The 21759-nt window shown below is 32.8% G+C and overlaps 1 protein-coding gene across 16 annotated transcripts in view; it reads right to left on the bottom strand.

Moving 5' to 3' along the window:
• LOC105335651 (1-phosphatidylinositol 4,5-bisphosphate phosphodiesterase beta-1) overlaps positions 1-21759 on the bottom strand; it is a 55103-nt gene that overhangs the window by 12309 nt on the left and 21035 nt on the right. For 6 of the 16 annotated variants that reach the window (XM_066088386.1, XM_066088400.1, XM_066088388.1 and 3 more), the window contains 20 exons: positions 19809-19835; positions 18843-18896; positions 13823-13963; positions 12540-12673; positions 11675-11759; positions 11259-11309; positions 10153-10253; positions 9324-9490; positions 5446-5592; positions 4910-5067; positions 4319-4398; positions 4111-4195; positions 3791-3878; positions 3436-3447; positions 1897-2195; positions 1627-1723; positions 1422-1506; positions 995-1067; positions 606-657; positions 198-352 (listed from right to left, as the gene is read on the bottom strand). In XM_066088386.1, the coding sequence (XP_065944458.1) occupies positions 198-352; positions 606-657; positions 995-1067; positions 1422-1506; positions 1627-1723; positions 1897-2195; positions 3436-3447; positions 3791-3878; positions 4111-4195; positions 4319-4398; positions 4910-5067; positions 5446-5592; positions 9324-9490; positions 10153-10253; positions 11259-11309; positions 11675-11759; positions 12540-12673; positions 13823-13963; positions 18843-18896; positions 19809-19835 (2091 nt within the window). Of the gene's footprint in view, positions 1-197; positions 353-605; positions 658-994; positions 1068-1421; positions 1507-1626; positions 1724-1896; positions 2196-3435; positions 3448-3790; positions 3879-4110; positions 4196-4318; positions 4399-4909; positions 5068-5445; positions 5593-9323; positions 9491-10152; positions 10254-11258; positions 11310-11674; positions 11760-12539; positions 12674-13822; positions 13964-18441; positions 18457-18842; positions 18897-19808; positions 19836-21759 lie in introns of all 16 variants that reach the window. The other 10 variants (XM_066088390.1, XM_066088393.1, XM_066088392.1 and 7 more) reach the window with 6 other exon arrangements.

The raw sequence follows: 21759 nt of genomic DNA, 5'->3' as shown, positions 1-21759 counted from the left end.
AACTTCATTAAGTGAGGTGACCTTCAGAATTTAAACCTTGTTTCAGGGAAAAGACAAATAAGACAGCAGTCAGTAAGCTTTGTACCTTAAATAGTTAAGAAACAAAATTAACTCCTTGTTTAAATTACACTGTGTCAGTGTGAATTTAATACAGTGCAAATTACTATGATAATAACATATCAGTTTTAGATATTTACCTTGATGGTTAATGTTGCTGCCACAACACCATCCATAATAGACTCTGCGAAGGGATCAAATCGCCTGTCATCCCTCCTCATGAAGTCTGGCTTTAAGATGTAGCCACAGTGGTTATTGTACTCAAATATTCCCAGATTTAATTGCATGGCAAGGTCTGCAATAGACACCAAAACAAGCTGTTTAATTCTGCATTTTATATCAACAAAATATTATCTAAAAAGGTAAGAACTTATTCATCCTATATCTTGTTGTTTTAATAATTGTTGATGCCCTTGATCTGTGGAACTATTTTCTTGAATAAATCATTATTTAAGTACATACATGTATACAGACACAAATGTTGTACCCTCCTCGACAGGGGCCCCACAGTATTCTGATTTTTAAATCAAACATTTTCTATCACCTACCTAGAGTTTGGAAGTTTAATGCTACTAGTTGGCAACCAGCATTCCAGAAAATCTAAAATGACATACACATAAATACAATGATTTAAAACTCCTGTACAACAAGACTTTCTTTAAATACACATACACAACATCCCGTCTCCAATTGTCTTTAAAGTTAAATTTTGACATGAAAATTATTCCTTCATAATACTAAAATGTCAAATTTAAAAATATGGAAATTCAGTGTAGTATACCTACCGGTAAATACAATTTACAATGTTTAAATTATATCATCTTCACAGGAAAGACTATACAATAATTATATTGCAATTAAGTGTTGACCTCATGCACTTAAAGGGGCCAAGCTGCACAAAGACATAATTGTAAAACTGAATAAATTTAAAACAGACCTGCGGCAGAAAGTTACTGGAATCCACTCGCTTCCCCCGGGGGTAGATCCGACTCAGCTGCCTCTTGTTATAACTGGTCCATGGTTAAGGTACAACATCCCAAAATACATTTAAATTCATTACTGAAAAGTGGGTAATTAAGAACAGAGAACAGAGCTTTATTCCAAAAATCTCATCTTAACCGTTTTTATATTTTCTTTCTGTAATTTATGATTCAAATTCATTTCATTCAACTATAGAAAATGCCCTACCACCTCATGCATCCTACAGGGCACATGGAGGATAGGTAAGTAAGTAAAGAAAATGTGCTATTGACAGCAAAGAAAATTTGAGTCCCGGACAGAAATTGGCAGTCTATCAATATTCTAGTATAAGAGATAGAGACTGCCCATATTGTATTGATGTACCAGTGTACACACAAGGATACTTGACAAACTCCACGGGGTACTCCTTTAGGAGACTGGTCGCCTGAGTTTCCACAAAGGAGGAGATTTCAAAACTTTTGTTTCTTTCTGAAATTGCAGGAATTTTTAACCATGTACTGACAAAAGACAAACACAATTCAATGATTTTACCAACTTTGGGACAACAGATTTTAATAAAGCAAAAGATCCAACAGCAGATGTACTTACTTTCTGAAACCTCAAAGGAATGGAAGTGAACTGGTTGAACATAGTTGACAAGCATTGACATTTCTGCTCCTGCCTCTGCTTCTTTCCCTGCTGTTCCCTGAAAGAGAACAAATTCATCAAAATTATAAGGACTATATTAAAGGTATAACTCATTTGTCCGTATACAAGTTCAATTCATATCTATTCAGCCATTACTCCACTCAGTTTTAAACTTCAAGTCTATATAAGCTGTCTTTATCAAGGAAATACAAAATTATATGAAATAAAAACCTTTTCTGTACGGAACTGCCTCTTCCGTCTTGCTTCCTCATTATCCTCATCTCCATCTTCGTCATCATCGCTATCCGATGAATCTGATGCCACTTCCTCTGGCGTACCGTCAGGGGCAGGTAATCCCTGACTTACAACGTCCTCTGATACACTCTCGGTGCGTTTAGGGGTCGCCTCACTGAAACTCCCTCCCCCACTTCCTGTGGTCCCTACCCCGGTACCACCAGTCCCGCCACCCTCATCCACCGAATTTGTGTCCCTTAATTGGCTCTGAGGTTTGGACAGCTGTTTTGGCTTTTCTGTAACACAAGAGAGATATACAGGTACACATGTCTCAAAACAGCAAAATTATTAAGCATTATCTGCAGTTTATTGTTTAAAATAAGTTAAAATTAAAATTTCAAAAAACTTTAAAATATTGGTTTTGCCCATTATTGTTTGTAACTTTCTAAAAGAGAACTGAAAAAACACAATAATCAAAAGAACAAATTTCTTGTTATACAAATTTTTCATTGCACAAGTATTTGCACAAACTCACCTTTACACCTCAATGACAATTTCAGTCATTGATCTTTTTTTTTTTTTTGCGGTTGCTTTTTTTTTTAAAATAAGATTAAATGCTATTCTACTGTAAGTGCAAGTATCACTCAATCTTGATTAGATGACAGATATAAGCTGATGTTATAAGCTGTGACAGTCAAATGCACAAAGAGAATCTGCAGCTTTGTTTTAAAACACAAAGAAGAAAACATCTCAAAACAAACTGCTCACACTTGTATACTACACACTCAAATCTGTTAAAAAATCACTATGAAAAAACTATATTCTGATGATTAATATGTTTATAATCTGATTAACAAACTGGATTAAGAAAAGAGTGTTAATTAGCATTAGATGATTAAATTGAGAAAGCTGTCAATTGAGATATAATTGAATATATTCGAGTGAAAACCCAACATATCAAACATACAGCATCAATCCAAAGAATCCAATCATGAACCACACAGAATAGAACAGTGGGTAATTGTAACATATCATTTTTTGCATCTATTACATTTAAAATACTCCTCTCCCTCCATTCCTTCCATTGTTAAATAGAACGTAAAAGGTAGAAAATAGTACCTAATAAATAACTCAAACCTTTCTCTTCAAAACTTGAAAATCGTTTATGTTTCATGATAACACTTCCTTCTCCACTTTCCACAGAGTTATCTTTCTTTTACTTGATTATCATGACATCTTAATAAAAATGATGACAACAGTTTAAATGTATTGCCCCTCTCTAATTTGACCAATGATTTTGCACTGCATATTAACCTGTGGCCAGAGTTTAGCAACATAAATAAAACTACAAGATGACATACTATACTTCACACAAGATCAGAAGCTAGCGACAGTGAGATAAAGAGTTAGGCATGGCCGCCTTCTGTTGAGATACTCCACTAAACTGTTTATATGGTGCTTCTGTGGTATAGCTATGTAAGTTGGTTAACTTTCAGTGCAAGAATAACATATGATTATAAATGAAACACGCTTTACCTCTTTTCCGCTCTGTAATAGGAATCAACAAATTTCTTGTTTAATGACACGTGGGAAATAACATTGGGCCTCTCGGTTCGTAGTACATATGGTACATATATTGAAATTAGCTGCTGAGCATCACATGTACCAAGTAAGGCAAGAATTCATAGCAAACTATTGAAATTTTAAGTGCATGTCAAAAGAGTGATCTGTTTTCATTAGGCTAAATCATTCCTTTTCAATAGAAAAAATAGTTTTAATGCAACAAGATAGCAAATCTTGATCATGCTGCCACTGATAGTTAGTTGGACATGTAGCTATATGTCATGAATCTGACCATGCTGGGGGAGAGGGTTTGGGTCTTTAGTCTTACCTCTTTGGTGCATATGTTTCTTTTTGTTCTTGACAATAATTTTGCGAACAAGAGTTGTAGGATCTGGTAATGGAGCTCCAATATCCAGCTGTGAAAGCAACAGGACGAAATTCTTACTTTCAAAGTTCACTTCTTTGCTTGAACACTTATTGTATTAAATGTAAAATGCCTAAAATTATGAGCACTTCAAGTACAAATACATGCACTTAAGCAATACCTGTTCACATGAAAGAAAATTAGAGGTATAAATAGAACCAGAGCAATGAATTGTTATTCAGAACCATAGTTTGTGTTCATATCTAAAGAGAAAAATTTTTTACAGGAAAATCATCCAGTTGGTCTGTGAGGAGCAAGTCACCAAAAATGTTTCTGCAATGGGCGGCCATTTTGGCTTGCTGCCTTTGCCTAATAAAAAAAATTTATCAATCATAACAATACTTTGTCTAAATTATTTCAGGCAATTTTAAAGAGCAAAAAATGTTCAACTTGTTAATAAAACATTTTTGTAAAATTAAAATGCTGACTTACGAACAATGGTTTTCAAAAGAAAGAATGACTGGGTAGTCTGATGTCTTGAAAGCACTCTCTGCTATAGCTTCAATAACTTCCTACAAACAAAACACAAAACCATTCTAAATTCATACACCCTAGCAGTAAAAACATGTATGTACATTCAACACAGAAAAGGTTAGCAAATAAACTCTTTGAAGCTGCACAGTGTTGGTGTAAGACTTGTGAAGCCCAAGACTTAGGTATGAGAAAATGATTTAAAACAAACTGAAAAATCGCTTTTTTCTATATTCACAACAACTTTGTTTGTGTGCAACTTCATTTTTCTCACAATTCACCTCAACTAAAGCTGTCAAGAATGAAATTAAGTTTCCATTGATTGAGAAATTTAACAACTCACAACAATTGCAAGAATTTGGTAAAAGAAATGCGATCTACTGAATTGTGCTGATTGTTATATTAGCCTGACGTTCAAATCAATTTGATTGCTGACACCAGGTAGCTTAGTTGGTAGAGCACCTGACTAGAGATAGATGGGGGCCTGATTTGAGTCCCAGTCTGGTCTATCATTACTTTTGTCCCAATCTGTTACATTTGAATAGTATTTACCTTGAAAGAGATCTCAGTGCACATGGTGTATCCATGAGTGATGATGGGTTCTTCATCTGCATTCCGGCCGTCCCAGCAGTCCAACTCTATACATCTACAGCCAGACAGTAGCACCTGCCGGTACATCTCAACTGATGACCGCCCAGTTAGCTGATGACCTGCAAGAAAATATGAATAGCGTATGTGCTATATACTGCATATCTGGTTCTGACTGCATGTACATAAGAGGACAACAGATTATCTACAAATGCGATGAATACCGGTAGTTTAAATGACTATTCACCACAGGTAAATAGCATGGAACCTTTTCACAGTAAGCCTTCTTTAGATATTTCTGGTAATTTTACAAAGAAAAAAACACAGAGTGCAATAATTAAAACTTTTTAATTAACACAAGACTTGAACTAAGCTCAACTTGACAATATCATAGAAACTGAGACTGCTTAATCAGGGTATGTTATGTAACCATGTAGTTCATGACCTTTGACCCTTACCATGTAACCATATGGTAGTTCATGACCTTTGACCCTAATTACCTTGTAGGTAGGTATTGTGACTGGAGTTGATGAAGTAGTGGGCCAGAGGTTGGTTCATATCATGACTGAGGTCCAGGGAGTCTGGAGGTACTATATTATTATCTTCACTCATCAAGAACTTAAGAAATCCCTCTTGTGATAAATGCCCTGAAATTACAACAAAACAATACTTAAAAACTGTTTAATTCATACACACATTAAAATAAAGAAAAGTTTCTCTCTACTGGAGCATCTACCAAAACTCACATCTATGGGTGTTCTATAATACATGTATAGCATAAAACAATTACAGTTTGACTTCCTATTGCCGTTGGTGATTCAAAAGAAATCGAGCCTACAATATCATTATTTATAACCACAGTGAGGCTCAATCCATATACCAGTAACCATAGACTGGACTTAATATAAAGTTTTTAATTTTTTTTAGGTAAGCACAGCAAGTAATTTTGACTTAATATATATATATATAAATATTTTCCCTTAATATACTGAATCTTTTTTTAACAGATTATCAGATTATAGTCTACTAAGAAGCCTATCAATAGACATGATGTTAGTATGCTCTACGAGAACTACGAGAAATTACAATTTTATATTGCTTTCATGCATCACACAAAAGGCCGATATCAGAATAGGGTGACAGATAAAGTGTTAGTTTAACTTAAATAAAAATCAAATCTTCACATTAATTAAATAAAATAAACAAGTTTAAAATGTGTCTCTCTGTTTCAGATATGAGTTAAAAACTGGTTTGATCAAGAAATCCCCAAATAAGGTTTTAACGAAACAAGAACCTATAAAGAAAAAAAAACAACAACTTTTGATCTACCAGGTAGCTACGAGAAGTAATATTAATAAAATTTAATAATATAAACTTGAAATTCTTAAAAATGATCAAATCATTATCAAAATAAATCAAAGAATTAAAAACCGCTGAAGCTAATTCAAAAGAAAAAGAAAAAGTTTGACCACTGCATGGCTGTAAAATATAAAACAAGAAAACCTCTCTGAATTTATATAAAAAAACAAATACTAATGAAATGTGAAAAAAAACCTTCATCCAACGTGTGGTATGAACAAATAAGAAAAATAAAATGCTGCATTCACCAGTGTTTTACACTCTTTCCTCTGTATGACTAATACATGTATCCTAACAAAAGCAGACCTAAGGAATGAAATTCAATGAAAATGGTAATTAATGAAAATATGGACACTGTTTAATCACACATTAATCATGGTCAACATTTTGCATAAAAAGATTTCTGTTTTCTGTTCAGCAACAAATTTTAGAAAATTCCAGACACTTGTCAAATATTTAAGTAAACAGTATCAAAAACTGTTTTTCTTTGAAAAATTAATACGCAAATCTTTTTATTGGACTAGTAAATGTTAACCATTAAACCATTGATAGAAATGGAGAATAAAATAGGAAAGAAATGAGCACACTTAATAATAAGAACATGTATATAAATAGAAATAAAATTATAGAGGCAAATTCAAAATGAACAGAAAATTCTACTTCAAATCTGATCTACGTATCCCCCATCCAAACACAATGTGTTTGGACTTTAAGGAGGATGTTACTTTGATCTGCTTCACTAAATATTCAAGCCTTTATGTGAAACTGATCCAGTAACCATAGCAGTGCATGCCACTACCCACTTACCTTCCTCTTCTGAGAAATGATGGAGAATAAATGTCAATCAAGATTAATTGATTCTTCTATACGAAACAAAATAATTCCATATCATATGAAATTATTTTTTGCTTAAAAGATAGATAATTTATTATCATAAAAGAAAAGCTAAAGGTTTGCTGTCAGTTTGAGTATTTTGTGAAATATGTCTACTGAGAAAAATCAGTGTTTGGCATTAAAGACAAATTGCTTAAATTGCAAAATCTAAACTGCACAATTCATATTTTATAAAATTACAGTGCAAAGAGAATTAGAATGCTTTATTAGGGTGTGTCCTCTAACAATTAATATATAAAACGAGAATTAATGCATCAGCTATAATCTATAAGAACTGTATATTATTCCAGAGTGTACTAGTATAACCTTCAGATATCACTACAGTATTTCCCTGAAAATATATCCTATATAAAGGAAAATATATCCTACTACTTCCAGAGAAAAGTGCAATGCCCCAGGTTTTAGTAGGTCTGAGTTCAATTCAATTCTCATTTGCTTTTGTGGATATATACTGGCACTGTACCAGTTATCGGCTAAAATTTAACGTTTTCTTTTCGTAATTCCTTATTTCTTGATATTTTTGGATAAAACTTGACATACTTTAAAAAGTGAACTCCTTATTTATCAATCTGTTAGTTTATATCATTATTTAGAACCCAAAACATTTTTTTTTGTGCTTTTTAGCGCGCCCCGAATTTGCCTAGTTTTTACGATTTACTGTACCAGTTATCGGCTTCGTGATAATAACATAGTAAAATCCGTGTTCATGTCGATTTTATACTCTGCTAAATGTAGTTTGAATTATGCCCCTTGTGGGGTCAGACTAAAGTAGTCGGGGTCATGATACATTATAAACAAATCTCTAAAATTATTCGTTTATTATCAGACGGTAATACACCAAATCGTAGACTATTCAATGCATAATTATGCAATCAGACGTTCAATTGCGCTACGAATCTGTCGGAAAGTTGTGAATTCCTTTTGTTTATACATGTTAAATGTATTGGTTTTATATGTGAAATCAAAGAAGGGATATAATAACGTATCACAAAGAGGTAATATTCTATTTTTAACTCATTACGTCACTTCCCCCACTGCTGAAAGTGCAAAGATGTAAACTCAGCGGTAAATAATGATCGTTTAAGCTCATGTATAAAACATATTCAAGAAAATTTTCAAGCAAACTTACTTTTCTTTATTCGAAAAAGACGACTGAATTAAAAAATCTTGGATTGTTGCGTGCTTTAAACCCGAACTCTCAGTTTAGCCGATAACTGGTCTTAGCCGATAACTGGTACAGTACCAGTACAGAATGTGTTTTGGGTTTCCAATAAACAAGGAAATAATTTTTTTCTTTTAAATTAGAATCTCTGAAAAACTTTGCTCTGAATTCACAATCTGCATTGAAGTTTAATAATATATAACCATACATGTATGCATTGTCTACGTATTTAAACAAAAGGTGTAAACTTTATACATGTAATGACAGTTCCACTCTGTCAGCTAAGTAAGCATGTGTCCGTTGCTTCACCTGTAATGTGTTTTGTGGGGGAGGAGAATGATATCATTGATTTCTATTTCAGGCAAAAGATAATTGGTAAATCATGCATATATAAAAAAGTATGTGTTGTTTGAAATAAGAATGGTCAGATTACATGACGATCTTTGATACTGTATATGAATCAAATGCAAGTTTATGTCCTCATCGGTCATTCAATCTGAATTGCATTAAGTCTTAGATATAATTGCTAGCAACCTACACCACTCTACGAAAAAAAAAAAGGTCATTCGCAAGGCAAACATATGCTTGTATTGTAAATACATGTTTCAAAATTTAAGTAACTTTTCAACTGTTTTTGACTCCAATACTAGTAGCAAACATGTCTTAGAGAACTATACTGTTAAATCTAATTCTACAAGCAAAATTAATACGTGTAGTAGAAAAATAATAAATCAAATAATTAAAAATTTCTTCGAATAAAGTCCATTTTAAAAATAACTGCACTTAACAGTGATATAATTGATGACTTTCTTTGAAAATAGCCTTCCTAATTTAGTTTTAGTACAAAGTTAAATGACACCATTTACACTTTAAACTATGATGTAATTGATGATTTTTTTTTAGAACTTTGCCTCCCTAAATTCGGTTCAAAGTAATTGCAATAAGTATGATCATTCTAAGCACCTTTTGCTGCCATGTTTTGTCTGGACTCGTACTGGTCTATGAGGTCCTGAGCCTGCCTGACTGTGTAGTAAGGGTACAGGATCTCGTTTAGGCGGGGGTCCCTCTGCTCCTTGTTCAGAAACTGCACAAACTGCTCCACAGTTAGATACGGCTTCTTCTTAGCACCCCTAATGACAGAAAAAATGATGTGTGTAGAGTGTTGAATTATTATCTCTTTGTTTAATAAAGAAATTAAAAAATTGCACAGAGTACACAACTGTTAGATATGGCAGTTTTTTAAGCTTCCCTACTGACATACAGAAGAGTAAGGGTACAATGTCTAATAATGATCTCATTGTTTAATAAAATTTTAGCAACTGCACAAACTGCTTCATTGACAGATGCCTTTTTCTGAGCTCTCCTAATTACAGAAAGAAGAAAGGGGCTATAAGGTTCTCATTCATTTGTAAAATGAAATTTTCAAAACTGCAAACAGCGCCATAGCTAGATACAGTTTACACCCTCCTCCTCTTACTAGGATGTGAGGGGATAATTATAATGCTCAAAACTGCAACATATTTTGCAGAGCAAAGTTTCAAAAAAAGAATGGAATTAACTGTATTAATAAGTAATTCTTTGTCCAAACTTAGATATCAATGTTTCTGATAAAAAAAAAAGCTGAGCAGAGGACCATTGAATCATCAACTTTAAAAAATACAGAAAAGGTTACCCACCCACCCCTCCCAATATTTCAAGCTAAGAAATTATTACTTTTTTTCATTTAATCTGTGCCAAGTACCTTACAATTCCAATTACAGATCTTCTCATGAATATTTGCTCTGTAACTTACACTTCATCAAACACTTTGTCCACTTCTGTCCTTCCGACAAGGTGTCGATAGAAACTGAAAAACTCCTCAAAGGAAAACCTGTTTGGGTCGATAGTTTCATTCTAAAATATAGCAAATACAAGTGTACTGTTGTTAAAATTTTCCTAGATTATATATTGACTTCATTTAAATCTTACACTAGCTGGATGTAGCAGTTAAAAGAATTAGTTATTCTCAATACTAGTAGCTCTTAAAATATTTATAACATCATTATAATAGTATACATAAAAGGATCAAAACATTCTTGACTGATGTGAATAAAGAAAACACAATTTTGTTGACACCTTTCAAAATACATATGTATGAATGCTGTAGTCATGTTATAGGAACAAAACCTATTTATATTCATCAAACTTTTTACAAGACATTAAGCTACCCAGGATGTGTAAAGGACTTGGAGGAAGCTTTCCAGTTCAATTTCAAAATCCAGATAATTCAACAATAAATTAGCTAATAATAATGCAATGATGATGAAAAAAAGATGATGAGGCTTTTTCCTTAATCCTCATTACATGAATATAGTGAAATTTGTACATGTCATACACACTAATAACACAAGGAATCAAATGGAATTTCACATCATCGATAATTCATGACAATTTCAATAGCATGTACACTTAAACTTTGCATAGAACATAAAAGCACAGATTTAATTGCATTTGTAAATGCGAAGGACTTTATACTTGGAGAGCAAAGGAGAAATAATCCACATAATGCAAGATTTTTTTGTAAATTCTATATAAATGAGTGAAAGGCTCTTTTATACAGCTGGAAAAGGGGTCGAAACCATTAACAGGTTAATAGTGTTGGAGCAAAATGATTGTTTCTACGCTGTGTTAGGCTTGGAAATGAAATATGTAAGATGATGCTGTTATAAAAATGTTTCCTGAGATTAATAGCAAGAGGAACTTGTTCAGATGGCATCATTAGGAAATTCCATGCCATGATGTCATTAAACAGGTCATGCATATTCATGAGGCACTAAAGATTTCTTTTTTTTTTCTCAATTTCAGCCACAACCTTCAATCAAGAAAAAGGCAGAAATTTAAATAAAAACAATATTAAACCTGTTTAGGGTGTTTCGCCATTTTTTTAAATGGCAAGCTGATAAAACTGTCCTGAAATGCAACATTAAATAAAAGGAAGTCAAGAAAACATTGTGCATGGTAATATCTTGTATTCTTTAAAAAAAAAAAAAGAAAGAAGGAAAATGTGATCTCCAACAATTTTAATAAAAGGTCTCTAATAGTGTCTATAGTGTGTTAACAAAAAAGATAGAATGAAGAAGAAAGTCAGGATGTTGTTTTTCTAGTCTTGAGCCAATTTCCATCAGGGTATCAGAATATATCTAGTAATATGTTAGCTGATCAAACAAAAAGGTTGATTATAGATACAAATACTAGTAGCTACCAATTTCTACTTGCATTCTGAGTACTGACTATACACACATCAAACATTCTGCCTCTGTAATACAGGTACTAACCTTTCCAGCCACAAATCCTACAGAATCCAGGGCTTTTTCCACTTTCCTCTTGTCATTAGAGTCTCTGGCCACCATTTTGACGATGCTGAAATTTATAGAGCAATGTTTCATTTATGTCTGTATATACTAACAAGAGAAGAAAAAAATTGCCAGCACTGACCATTGTAACAATTCCATATATAGTATACAGCTATAAAAAATATAAAAGTGAGATTATGGAATATAAGAAAGGAGATTCTTACATTAATTTTTTAGATGTATATCAATTCCTCAAGTTAGACAAGGAATCTATGGTGCATAACTACAGGACTTACTCCCATAGCTAGCTATATACTACAATACTGAAATATCCCCACCCCCTTCATTTTTCGTATCGTTCATCCTCTTGTCAGTTCAAGACTGGGCAAATTAAAGACAATTTTTCAATAACTGTGTTAATTAAGAACGAATATTAATCACACAACTGTGTCTTGACAAATTCAAGACTGGGCAAAAAAAAACAAGGGGCAAAAACTAACCCTGTGGTCAGTATACTGCAAACCAACATTTACTTGCAACCACTTACCGCTATTTCAAGGATTATTGGAGATATACGAAAGCCTTGTGAGCTCAAATTGGAATATTAAAAAATAAAAAGTCGTTACTGCGAGATAAAAAGTCGTTAGAACGAGATAAAACGTCATTACGACTTTTAAAAGTTTATTAGAGAGCTGAGACATTTGATGACTGGTTTGCTGTGAGAACTATTTGTGATGATGAGGCACTCGTGAACCTAGTGAAAATTTCTCACAAGCAAATAAAAGTTGGTTTACGGTATTTATGAGCCCGCTCCTATTAGATCTGTGTTTCGGTGAGATCTCCTTACTTTTTGACCGGGATCCTCCCGTTAACGTCCAGTACATGAGTTAGCTTTGTATGGACCTTCTCTAGATAGGACAATACACTGCTATTCAAGGCCAGCAAGTTAGTGGCGAACTTCAGCAATTCATCCGTCCACTCCTGAAACAAATACAATTCTGTCATCAACTACTTTGATAGTACATGCATCTGATTGTAATCACAGTGGATTCAAAATTAAATTTTTAAATTTAAAACATTGTTCTACCTAATTCATTCCACTGCTAAAATTGTTATATATTGTCTTTCATTGTGTTAAATTTTCAACTGTTATTACTGTCAATTCTACCAACTGTGGCTGGATTGCTTTGCAATGGTGTCTGAGAGGATATAGCTTTTTCAGTACCTTCTGAAAGCCCAAGGCTACCAAGAGTTCATTACCAAATAGAGATTTACTGAACATTTCAAAAACTATTAAAGGGACTTGGACACGATTTGAGATCAAAAATTTAATTTTTATTTTTTATGTATAAAATGGTTAACTGGTGCATTTTAAATGATTGACCAAAATATTGAATGTTGAAGTCTAGTTACAAGCGAGATACAGAGGTAAGAATTGGTTGTTATGTAAACAAAGTTCGAGTCTTATAGTTGTTTACAAAAATGTAATGTAGAGAATTACCATTTCGTAGACAAAATGACATGTAAAAAACAATTTTAACTTATTCAATATCTTCATGAATACTATTTTCAACAAAAGAAAGATACATTTGATTGAAACTTACATCAATTCAACACATTTGTAAAAAATGACATTTTCGAGCTTTGTTTACAAAACAAAGAATTATAAACTCTGTATCTTGCTTATAACTTGATATTTGACTTTCAAATTTTGACATAGCATTGTAAACTTCTATATTTATCAGTATAAACATTGAAAATGGAAAAATAAAATTTGAAAATTTTTAAGTCAAATCGTGTCCAAGTCCCTTTAAAACATTTTGTAAATTAAAGATCAGTCTTTATATTCCTATTTCAGAGATGTAAATATGACATGTCCATCCAATACACAAGCTAGAGATTGTCTTTGTAGATTTAAATGAGTTAAAAATTTGTTTAATAGAAATGTAGATGTCAGCTAAAAGCTTCATGTTAAATTTGAAGACCACAGTATTCGGGCATGCAAAGAAAAATCAGTTGTTGATAATTGCAATGACACCCATCTACGTCTCTGCAAAAACACTTTGTAATATTTTATTAACGAAAAAATGAAAAAAGAATTTAAGGATTATTTCATGGGTTTGGACATACCCTGGCCACCTCACGACTGGCACACACAAAGTTGACAAAGTCAATGTTGGTCATGTCCTTCCCGTAGCATACTGTGATTGTCTTGTCTTCCGTGGGAATATCAGAGGGACCAATCATGCATTGGTCTCGCAACTTTCCTTCCTAAAATTCATAAAGCAGAACAAAATTCGTTAAAAAAATGAAATCTAACTGTTTTTTCTTTTCTTTTTAACATTATATTTAAAAATTATATAAATTTTAATTCAATTATTCTTCTATTGCAATTTTAACATCAAACCTACAAAGAAATAGTCTTTCAGTTGCTGTCTTTTTTTTCACTACCCAATTCTAAAAATTGACTGGATACACTATCATTCAGTGTTTTGTTTGAGTTTTTTTCTTTATAAATTAACCCACACGTAAAAAATATCTTTATCAAATCAAACCAGATATATACAAATGTAAGACTTTGTTAATAAGCTGCACACAAAAGCTATCCACCACCTTCAGCTATGAAAAATAAAAGTTAAGTGTATTAAATGATTAAACTAAATATGAAAACCAAATGTTATACATGTACTTAATATTATCATATAATCATTATCAAAAAACCCCTGGCTTCTGATATTCAGTGCACTAGGATTTAGGAGTAACAGGTGAAAACCCATACAACAAACTAGAAATATCATATTTTTTCCTTAACTCATTCATTCAAAAATTTGTAAGAAGTACAGTCATCAATATAATTTAATTTATTGATGTTTTAAGCTTTATATATGACCTTCTGGTATCTATTGAAATAAATGTCCATTATAAGCTGAAATAATTGTCTTAAAACCATTGCATCTTATATGTGTACTCTTCAAACATCAATAAATGCAAATGTAAGTGTCCTGGTAAGTACATGAGTTAACTCGGTGAATCAGTATTCATGATTCTACCGATCTTCATCATCATCTAGATTCTACTTTATAGTATATCCAATCTTCTTCATCTGTGAAACAAATATACTGGTATATTTACAAGTGCGGAGAATACGTACAGTTGCCCATTTGAATATACAACAAAATGGACCAGAATCACTGGGGTTTTCAAATGGTGTTTTTATGATTCGTTTTTCTCTTTGAAACTAATTCTCATCTGCCAGAACTCTTATGTGAAGGATTGGGGCCCACATAGCTTTCCCATGTGCAATGCAATTGGCAAGTAGGCTCTTGCGTGTTCTGGGTCTTTACAAAATACATCATTCTCCCTTATTACGCCAAGAGAATCATTAGTCATTATGGTCTCCAATGACTTCTGCAATATTCATTCTGCCAAACAAGGATGCAGTCTGGGGCAGCATGTATTTATGTGTCTAAGAGATCAAAAGTCAAGTACATCAGCCTCTTTGCCGCGTGTGTCAGTTTCCACAGCAATGAATCTCTTCCCCGGGTCGGAACATCGAGGAACTAAAACTCCGGAGAATTACACGGAGCGTATTAAAGAAATCCCACATAGATGAAATGTGACAAACCAGCATGCCATCCCACACTCTGTATAAAAGGCCACACAATCTCACAAAGCGGAAAAAGTATCCACCCTATTTGTTCTCCATGTTCAAAGCCTCAGATCTGGCGTTTTTATGCTGCAGGCACTGGCAGCAATACTGGTGGATGTAAATTGTAACACAGTAAATGATTACCTGTTTTTCACAGAAGAGCCTTCAGCTCAGTGTTTTTTCTTTAAATGCATAGTATAAAATAGGAAATAATCTTTAATGGCTGAATCATTCCCTATTTAAGTTGGTAAAAAAGGGTATCTTTTAAATTTAGTTCTCTCAATATGCTGTTAATATACAGATGGTTTAACAGCACATGCAATTATTAATTTCCATAGAAACAGATTTTCAAGACTTTGTTAGTTTTCATAATGACCTAAAAAGGTAATTAAGTGGTTTTTATATACCCACTTTTATACAATCTTTATTGGACAAGAAGTCACATAAATCTATATTACCAAAAGATACCTATTTATATGCTATATACTAGATGCTTTTATTTCCCCTCCAACTGACCTACTGACCAGATATGGGATCCATATTCCATCATTACACCATCATCACATCAGACTACTATACTGTGTAAACAATATGCTTGAAGCATTTGCTTTGCTTAAAGACGAGGATTATTTGATGATAAGTTAATTATGTCTAGACCTCCATTTGACCTGATTGAAATCAGCTGTTCCGATGCCCTAATACATGTACTTTGTACCGAGTTCTTGTATCAGGTAGCTAATGGATGCTACCCAATGTTGGGAAAAGTGGCTTTTTATACATACATTTTTATACATACATTCAATTTTCAATATAACAATTTTTTTGTACAGTAAAACTCGTTTATTACGAACATGGATATAGCGAATTCTTGGAGGTAGTGAAGTTTTTTTGAGTCCCCGGTAAAATTCTTAACAAATCTACGGTTATAACGATTCGGATATAACGAATTTACGAATACAGCGATGTCATTTTGAGTCTCCTTCAGGTGAATAATAACGAAATTTAACACTTTTATAAATAACAAATTTCTTTAAAGTTAAAAAATTGTCCGAATGAATTTGCTTTCATAAATATTTTTCAATTCACAATCCGATTATTAAAGGTGTCAAAGTAATGTTTTTTATTTAAAGCCTCAATTAACAATCAAAGTACTGAAGTACTGAGGGGAGTTGATTTTATCGATTATTAATCATTTTAAAATCAACGACATGTTACTTTGCTTGGCAAGTAGTTTAAAATCTGTCTTTGAATTATGCACATTTTTATAATATGAATTCTCGGACTTTTCCGACAAGAATTTTGAGAAAAACCCCGTATAAATCGTGTTGTGTAATGATTAAAGATAGAATTGGTTCCATCAAACTATGTATAAGTTATCGAAATATTTAAAAAATTGTATGGATCCAAGCAATAATGAACTCGTCTCGTTCAACCAGATGCTCGGCTGTCTCCGTTAATCTCCAACAAGCAAGAGAATGTGTACACCAGGTCACGTGATAACTTGATGATGCGACCTCTAAATATAGAATGACTCTCTGCTTGTCGGAGATTTATGGAGACAGCCGATGGTGAACGAGACTTTATTGAACTCTGGCGTATGAATACTTACGACTGCAAAAAATATCTAAATTGTTGGTACTATTTTACATCTGACTATTTTCAAGGTTTTTCATAAATAAGTTTCTTAAAAACCAATGCTTCAAGATACATTAAATCAAATTGATCGATTATTTTCAAGAACTAAATTTGGTCAGCGGTGATGATTTGTGCTTAGGTCCAAACACTGTTTCACTTTCGGTTTAACAGAGTAACTGCATAGGAGAGTTGATTAAAATCAACTCCCAAAAATTATAGTCTGGTGAAAGAAAACATGTATATAGCCAATTCCCTGTACTTTTTTTTATAAATTCGTTATACGGGTGTAGAGAATTACAGATATAACGAAGTAAATCCATTGGACCCTCAGACTTCGCTATAACCGAGTTTTACTGTAGTATATACAGTAATCTGTGTTTATCAAAACAACATTTCAAGAAATTGTCACTTTTGTAACCACTTACCGACAGCTTTAATATATTGAGACAAGTGTGTGGGGATGGTTTATTTCAAGAACCCAATATTTATTATGTTACAATTTAACCATTTTTGTAGGTGTCTACATGATGAAATAATCCATTTGGCTTTTTGTTTTAAAAGTTGAAAATACATTAACATTTTAAGATTCTCATTGGTGACATTGATATCTAGCAGCTTGTACATTATAATAGCATAAAATCATCAACTTATAAGATATCCTTCATAATTTGAAACACTTCTAAATCTTCAATTTACTCTCAACTTACAACAAATGCAATAATAAAAGTTTCTAGGTGTGAAAATGTGCTAAGGTGATGTTTGTTGGTTGTGTTATTGAGTATCTTGTGTAGCAGGAATTGCACTTTTCTGTGGTGGTGGGGGGGGGGGGGGGGGGGATGGGGATGTTACGCAATGAATTCAAGGCTTCCAATTTTTTTTTATCTGGTAATGATGTTTGAATAATAAATTATACATAGTGCTCAGTGAAAATTTGCTGGTGATCTATTGTGAATGATTTTCTACAGACTTTCCGATGGAAAAGCTGTGTTTTTGTTGGAGTTGAATAATATGTTAATTCATAATTCATTTCTGTTTTCCATGCATTTCAGTGTCCATATTCATCTTCATAACCAACAACATTGAAATGATTGCAAAATTAAGTGGTCACTAAAACCTTTTAACATTGAAATGATCCTCTTTCCTTTGTTTCACTTTATGGTACATGTAATATTTTGTTTTTACCCCACCTGTTGGTCATGTCCCACCTGGTAAATAATTCAATTACAACAAGGAAAGGGAAATGTACCTAATTTCAGAAATCCAAATGACAGTTGGCTTTACCTTACCATTCTTGGACAGGTGCTGTTCCCAAAAACCTAAATAAATCACTTCCCTATAGAAATCTTAACAAATACCAACGCATTGTGATTCCGTGGTCAAACATAGTCACTTAACTTGGAGTGAACACTCTAACACTTTGTGCAGTGACAAGGGGAAGGTGTTTACCATACTGTCAAACACTTACATACTTAAATGAACCCTGGAATGAGAATTCAAAGCAACTAAAACATCATCTAGTCCAGAGGTGCCATGTAAAAAAAAAAAAAATCAAAATTTCACAAAAACATAAAATCTCTTTTTCATAAGTTTGCAACTGTTACAGCTTGATTCTTAAGATGGCTTCAGCAATATGAAGTGAATGAAGCAATTTATCTGCTTTACTAGTCTTGAAAATTCAATGCACACCAAGATATAAAAATAAAAGCAAACTCTTTGCAGGTTTTCCAACTTAAGCAGAAAAACAAGTAATTGAGACTTCAGTTAAATAGATGTTTTATCGACAGCAGCACACATCACAACCACACAGCAATTTGATTCAATCTTTCTGGTGAGTTGGAGTTAAACAAGTTCTACTCTTGAATCAACCTTATAGATCTTTTTCTTTATAGGTTTCCATGCACTTTGCAATAAGGCTTGTATCTATATAAGGGTAAAACTATCAGAAAGACACAAATCTCCATATCATTGTGAAAATGCAAAACTGTACGATTTTTTTCCCCCTTGTATAATGAACAAACACTAAATTTTGCATTCTCACAACATTTGTGATATTTGTACATTTCTAGCTATAGTTTCACATTATACAGATAATAAATTAATATAAGAGCAATTATTTCTTATAAATCTTACAAGCCTTGAATTTCAAGATTTAATTTTTATACTCTCCAAAATCAATTCAACAAATCATTTTTACTCCATTCTTCTTTTCTAGAAATTAATATTTCATATGTATCCATCTGGATTATCATTGAATAGGTTAATTAGAAGCATCCTATTAAAGAGATGAAGTCATCGTTCACAACTGTTTTGTAAAGTTATATATAAAATCACAAATGTAAACAATTTACCGTACTGGGTTTTAAATAACTCAAAGCAAATTAAGCATAACTGCATTAGTGCAATTTTCAGTTTTACATTTTTCTCCTTTAAAGAAGGGGAAATAATTTTTGAACAAATTATAAAAATTGCAAGGAAATATAAGGTTACAATGCTACATGTACACTTAAATTAGAGAATATCATTTTGATAAAATAATTATGCATTTGTTTTTAGACACACAGAATGAAAGAAATGAAAAGTTTAATAATATAAGTAACAAATATTTCAATAATTTACATGAGCAAGTGAAATTATAACAATTAAAGCTACATGAATGAGGAAAAAAGAGTTAATCCCCCTTGAAGGGGGGACTATATAAGCCTACAGGGTAAAAAACAGATTAATGGTTGGGGTGCAAGATGTGTTTATACAAGTGTGAACGATGGCTTTTTGTTTTTCTGTGAATTGTGTCCACGCTATATGAGAGAGAGCAGATCAAACCTACTAACGTACCGGTGCAGAGGGCCTACGATTACTACCCTGAAATAACAAACACTTCAGTCATGGAGAGACACGATTACTACCCTGAAATAACAAACACTTCAGTCATGGAGAGACACGTGTTCCACAGACATACCAGGCCAGTCATAAAGTCTTGTTTGATCCTATACTTTCACACTGCCGCTTGCTTTTTATGTACTCTTTACCACCTGTGAGTAAACACTTGGGGGGGGGTGATTATCAGCATTTTAAAATGCATTTTGATACTTAAGCTTCATGCCATACCATTTTTGAAAGAAAAGTTCTGGCCCCATCGTCACCAAATTTTTCAAATCACTCAACTCAGTCCTCAACTTAAATCCTTTAAGAGAAAAGTGCACACATTTGAGGTAAAAACACCGACTTGAGGCTGAGTATTGACTTAAGGAAAGTTGGTGGCGTTGGGACCGGTTCTTACATTTAGGGACACGCAACTTTCCTCAGTTTTAGATTATTTTCCCTGATAGATTATTACTTCTTTATTTGTATTTAAACCTCTTAATGCCCAAAATCTCAGGGCGCATTACCAGGCTGTTTTCTTAGTTAGAATATTTTGAATTTTTTTTTTAATTGCATACAATACGCAACTGAATGCTAATTATTAAAGTCATAGTATATATATTTTTTGGGGGGGAATTTATATACCCTGGTATACAAATGGAAAAATATCACATAACATGAAAATATAATTTGGAATTACACAGTGGAAATCTTCACATTGCAGATTTGGTGGGGGGAAGGGGGGTGGAGAAAATAATGGAAAATAGGTCGCATATGACCTTTAAAAAAAACCTCAAAACATAATAATTTTTTTTACCCATAATTTTCAGTGAAAAGTAAATTTGAATGCTGGTAATAAAGCATGCAGCAGTATGAAAGAGAACAAACAAAGCTCTAATTTGGTCCTGGTTTCAAGCAGAATATTGCATACAATACTGAAATAGGAAGAACAAAATTAACTTTATCTTTTAATTAAAATGCAATTTTAATTAGTTATTTTTTCATTTCAGATCAAAACATGCAAGAACAAAAGTGAACTGCTCACACACTTTTCAATATAAGAAAAAGTAAAACTATTATGCAAACATTTTACTACAAGTTTGTCCAGTAAAAAAAAACAAATGACTCTAGATAACTCTTGATTCAGAAATTTTCAAGGGGCCTGGAAAGGATATACTCCTCTTCCTTACACCCCCCCCCCCCCAAAAAAAAAGAGAAATAACTTGTTACATTGTATAATGAAATAAATCAATAACTTTTATCATCTACAGATGTACTGAAGAATACATTAATGAAGGGCAAATTCAGACAGTTGGTGAGGAGGAAAGGAGTAGACCCTTGGAACAGTACTGTATACTGGGAAATATTCGTCCCTGTTTTATTTTCGCTCCTTTCGCCCTCGTTGTCAGAGGGCGAATTTAAGACTAAGTCACAAATAATATCTCTGTTAACACAACTACAACTGGGTGAATTAAAGACTGGGCAAAACCGTTTGCTAGTGGAGAAGGGCGAAAATAACATGGGGCGAAAATAATCCTGTATACATATAGTGTTGTACTTATTTAAATATCGATTCATGACACTTCAAAATAAAAATAAAAAATAAATCTATGAATTGAAGTCCAAGTAATTTAGAGTCATCTGTATAATGCACATTGGTCTCATAGTTAAATAAAAAACAACAAAAGTTCAAAGTGACATTAACATATAAATCTAACATTCATTTACTACAGGCATTTTATTTTCCTCTATATTTGCATGAAATTGTGACAAGCTCATACACCAAGACTGACCTAATTTTTATTCATAAACAAACATGCATTTATTTTCCTTTCCCAGAGCACCTAACATATATGTAATATGTATGATGGACCTAGCAAGTACATGTATAATACTGCAGATGGTGACATGCTATGGGTCAGTA

The sequence above is a fragment of the Magallana gigas genome, chromosome 6 (assembly GCF_963853765.1).
Source record: "Magallana gigas chromosome 6, xbMagGiga1.1, whole genome shotgun sequence".
Taxonomy (NCBI): domain Eukaryota; kingdom Metazoa; phylum Mollusca; class Bivalvia; order Ostreida; family Ostreidae; genus Magallana; species Magallana gigas.
Note: the sequence above shows the minus strand (reverse complement) of the source record. Positions and strands in the feature narration are given on the sequence as shown.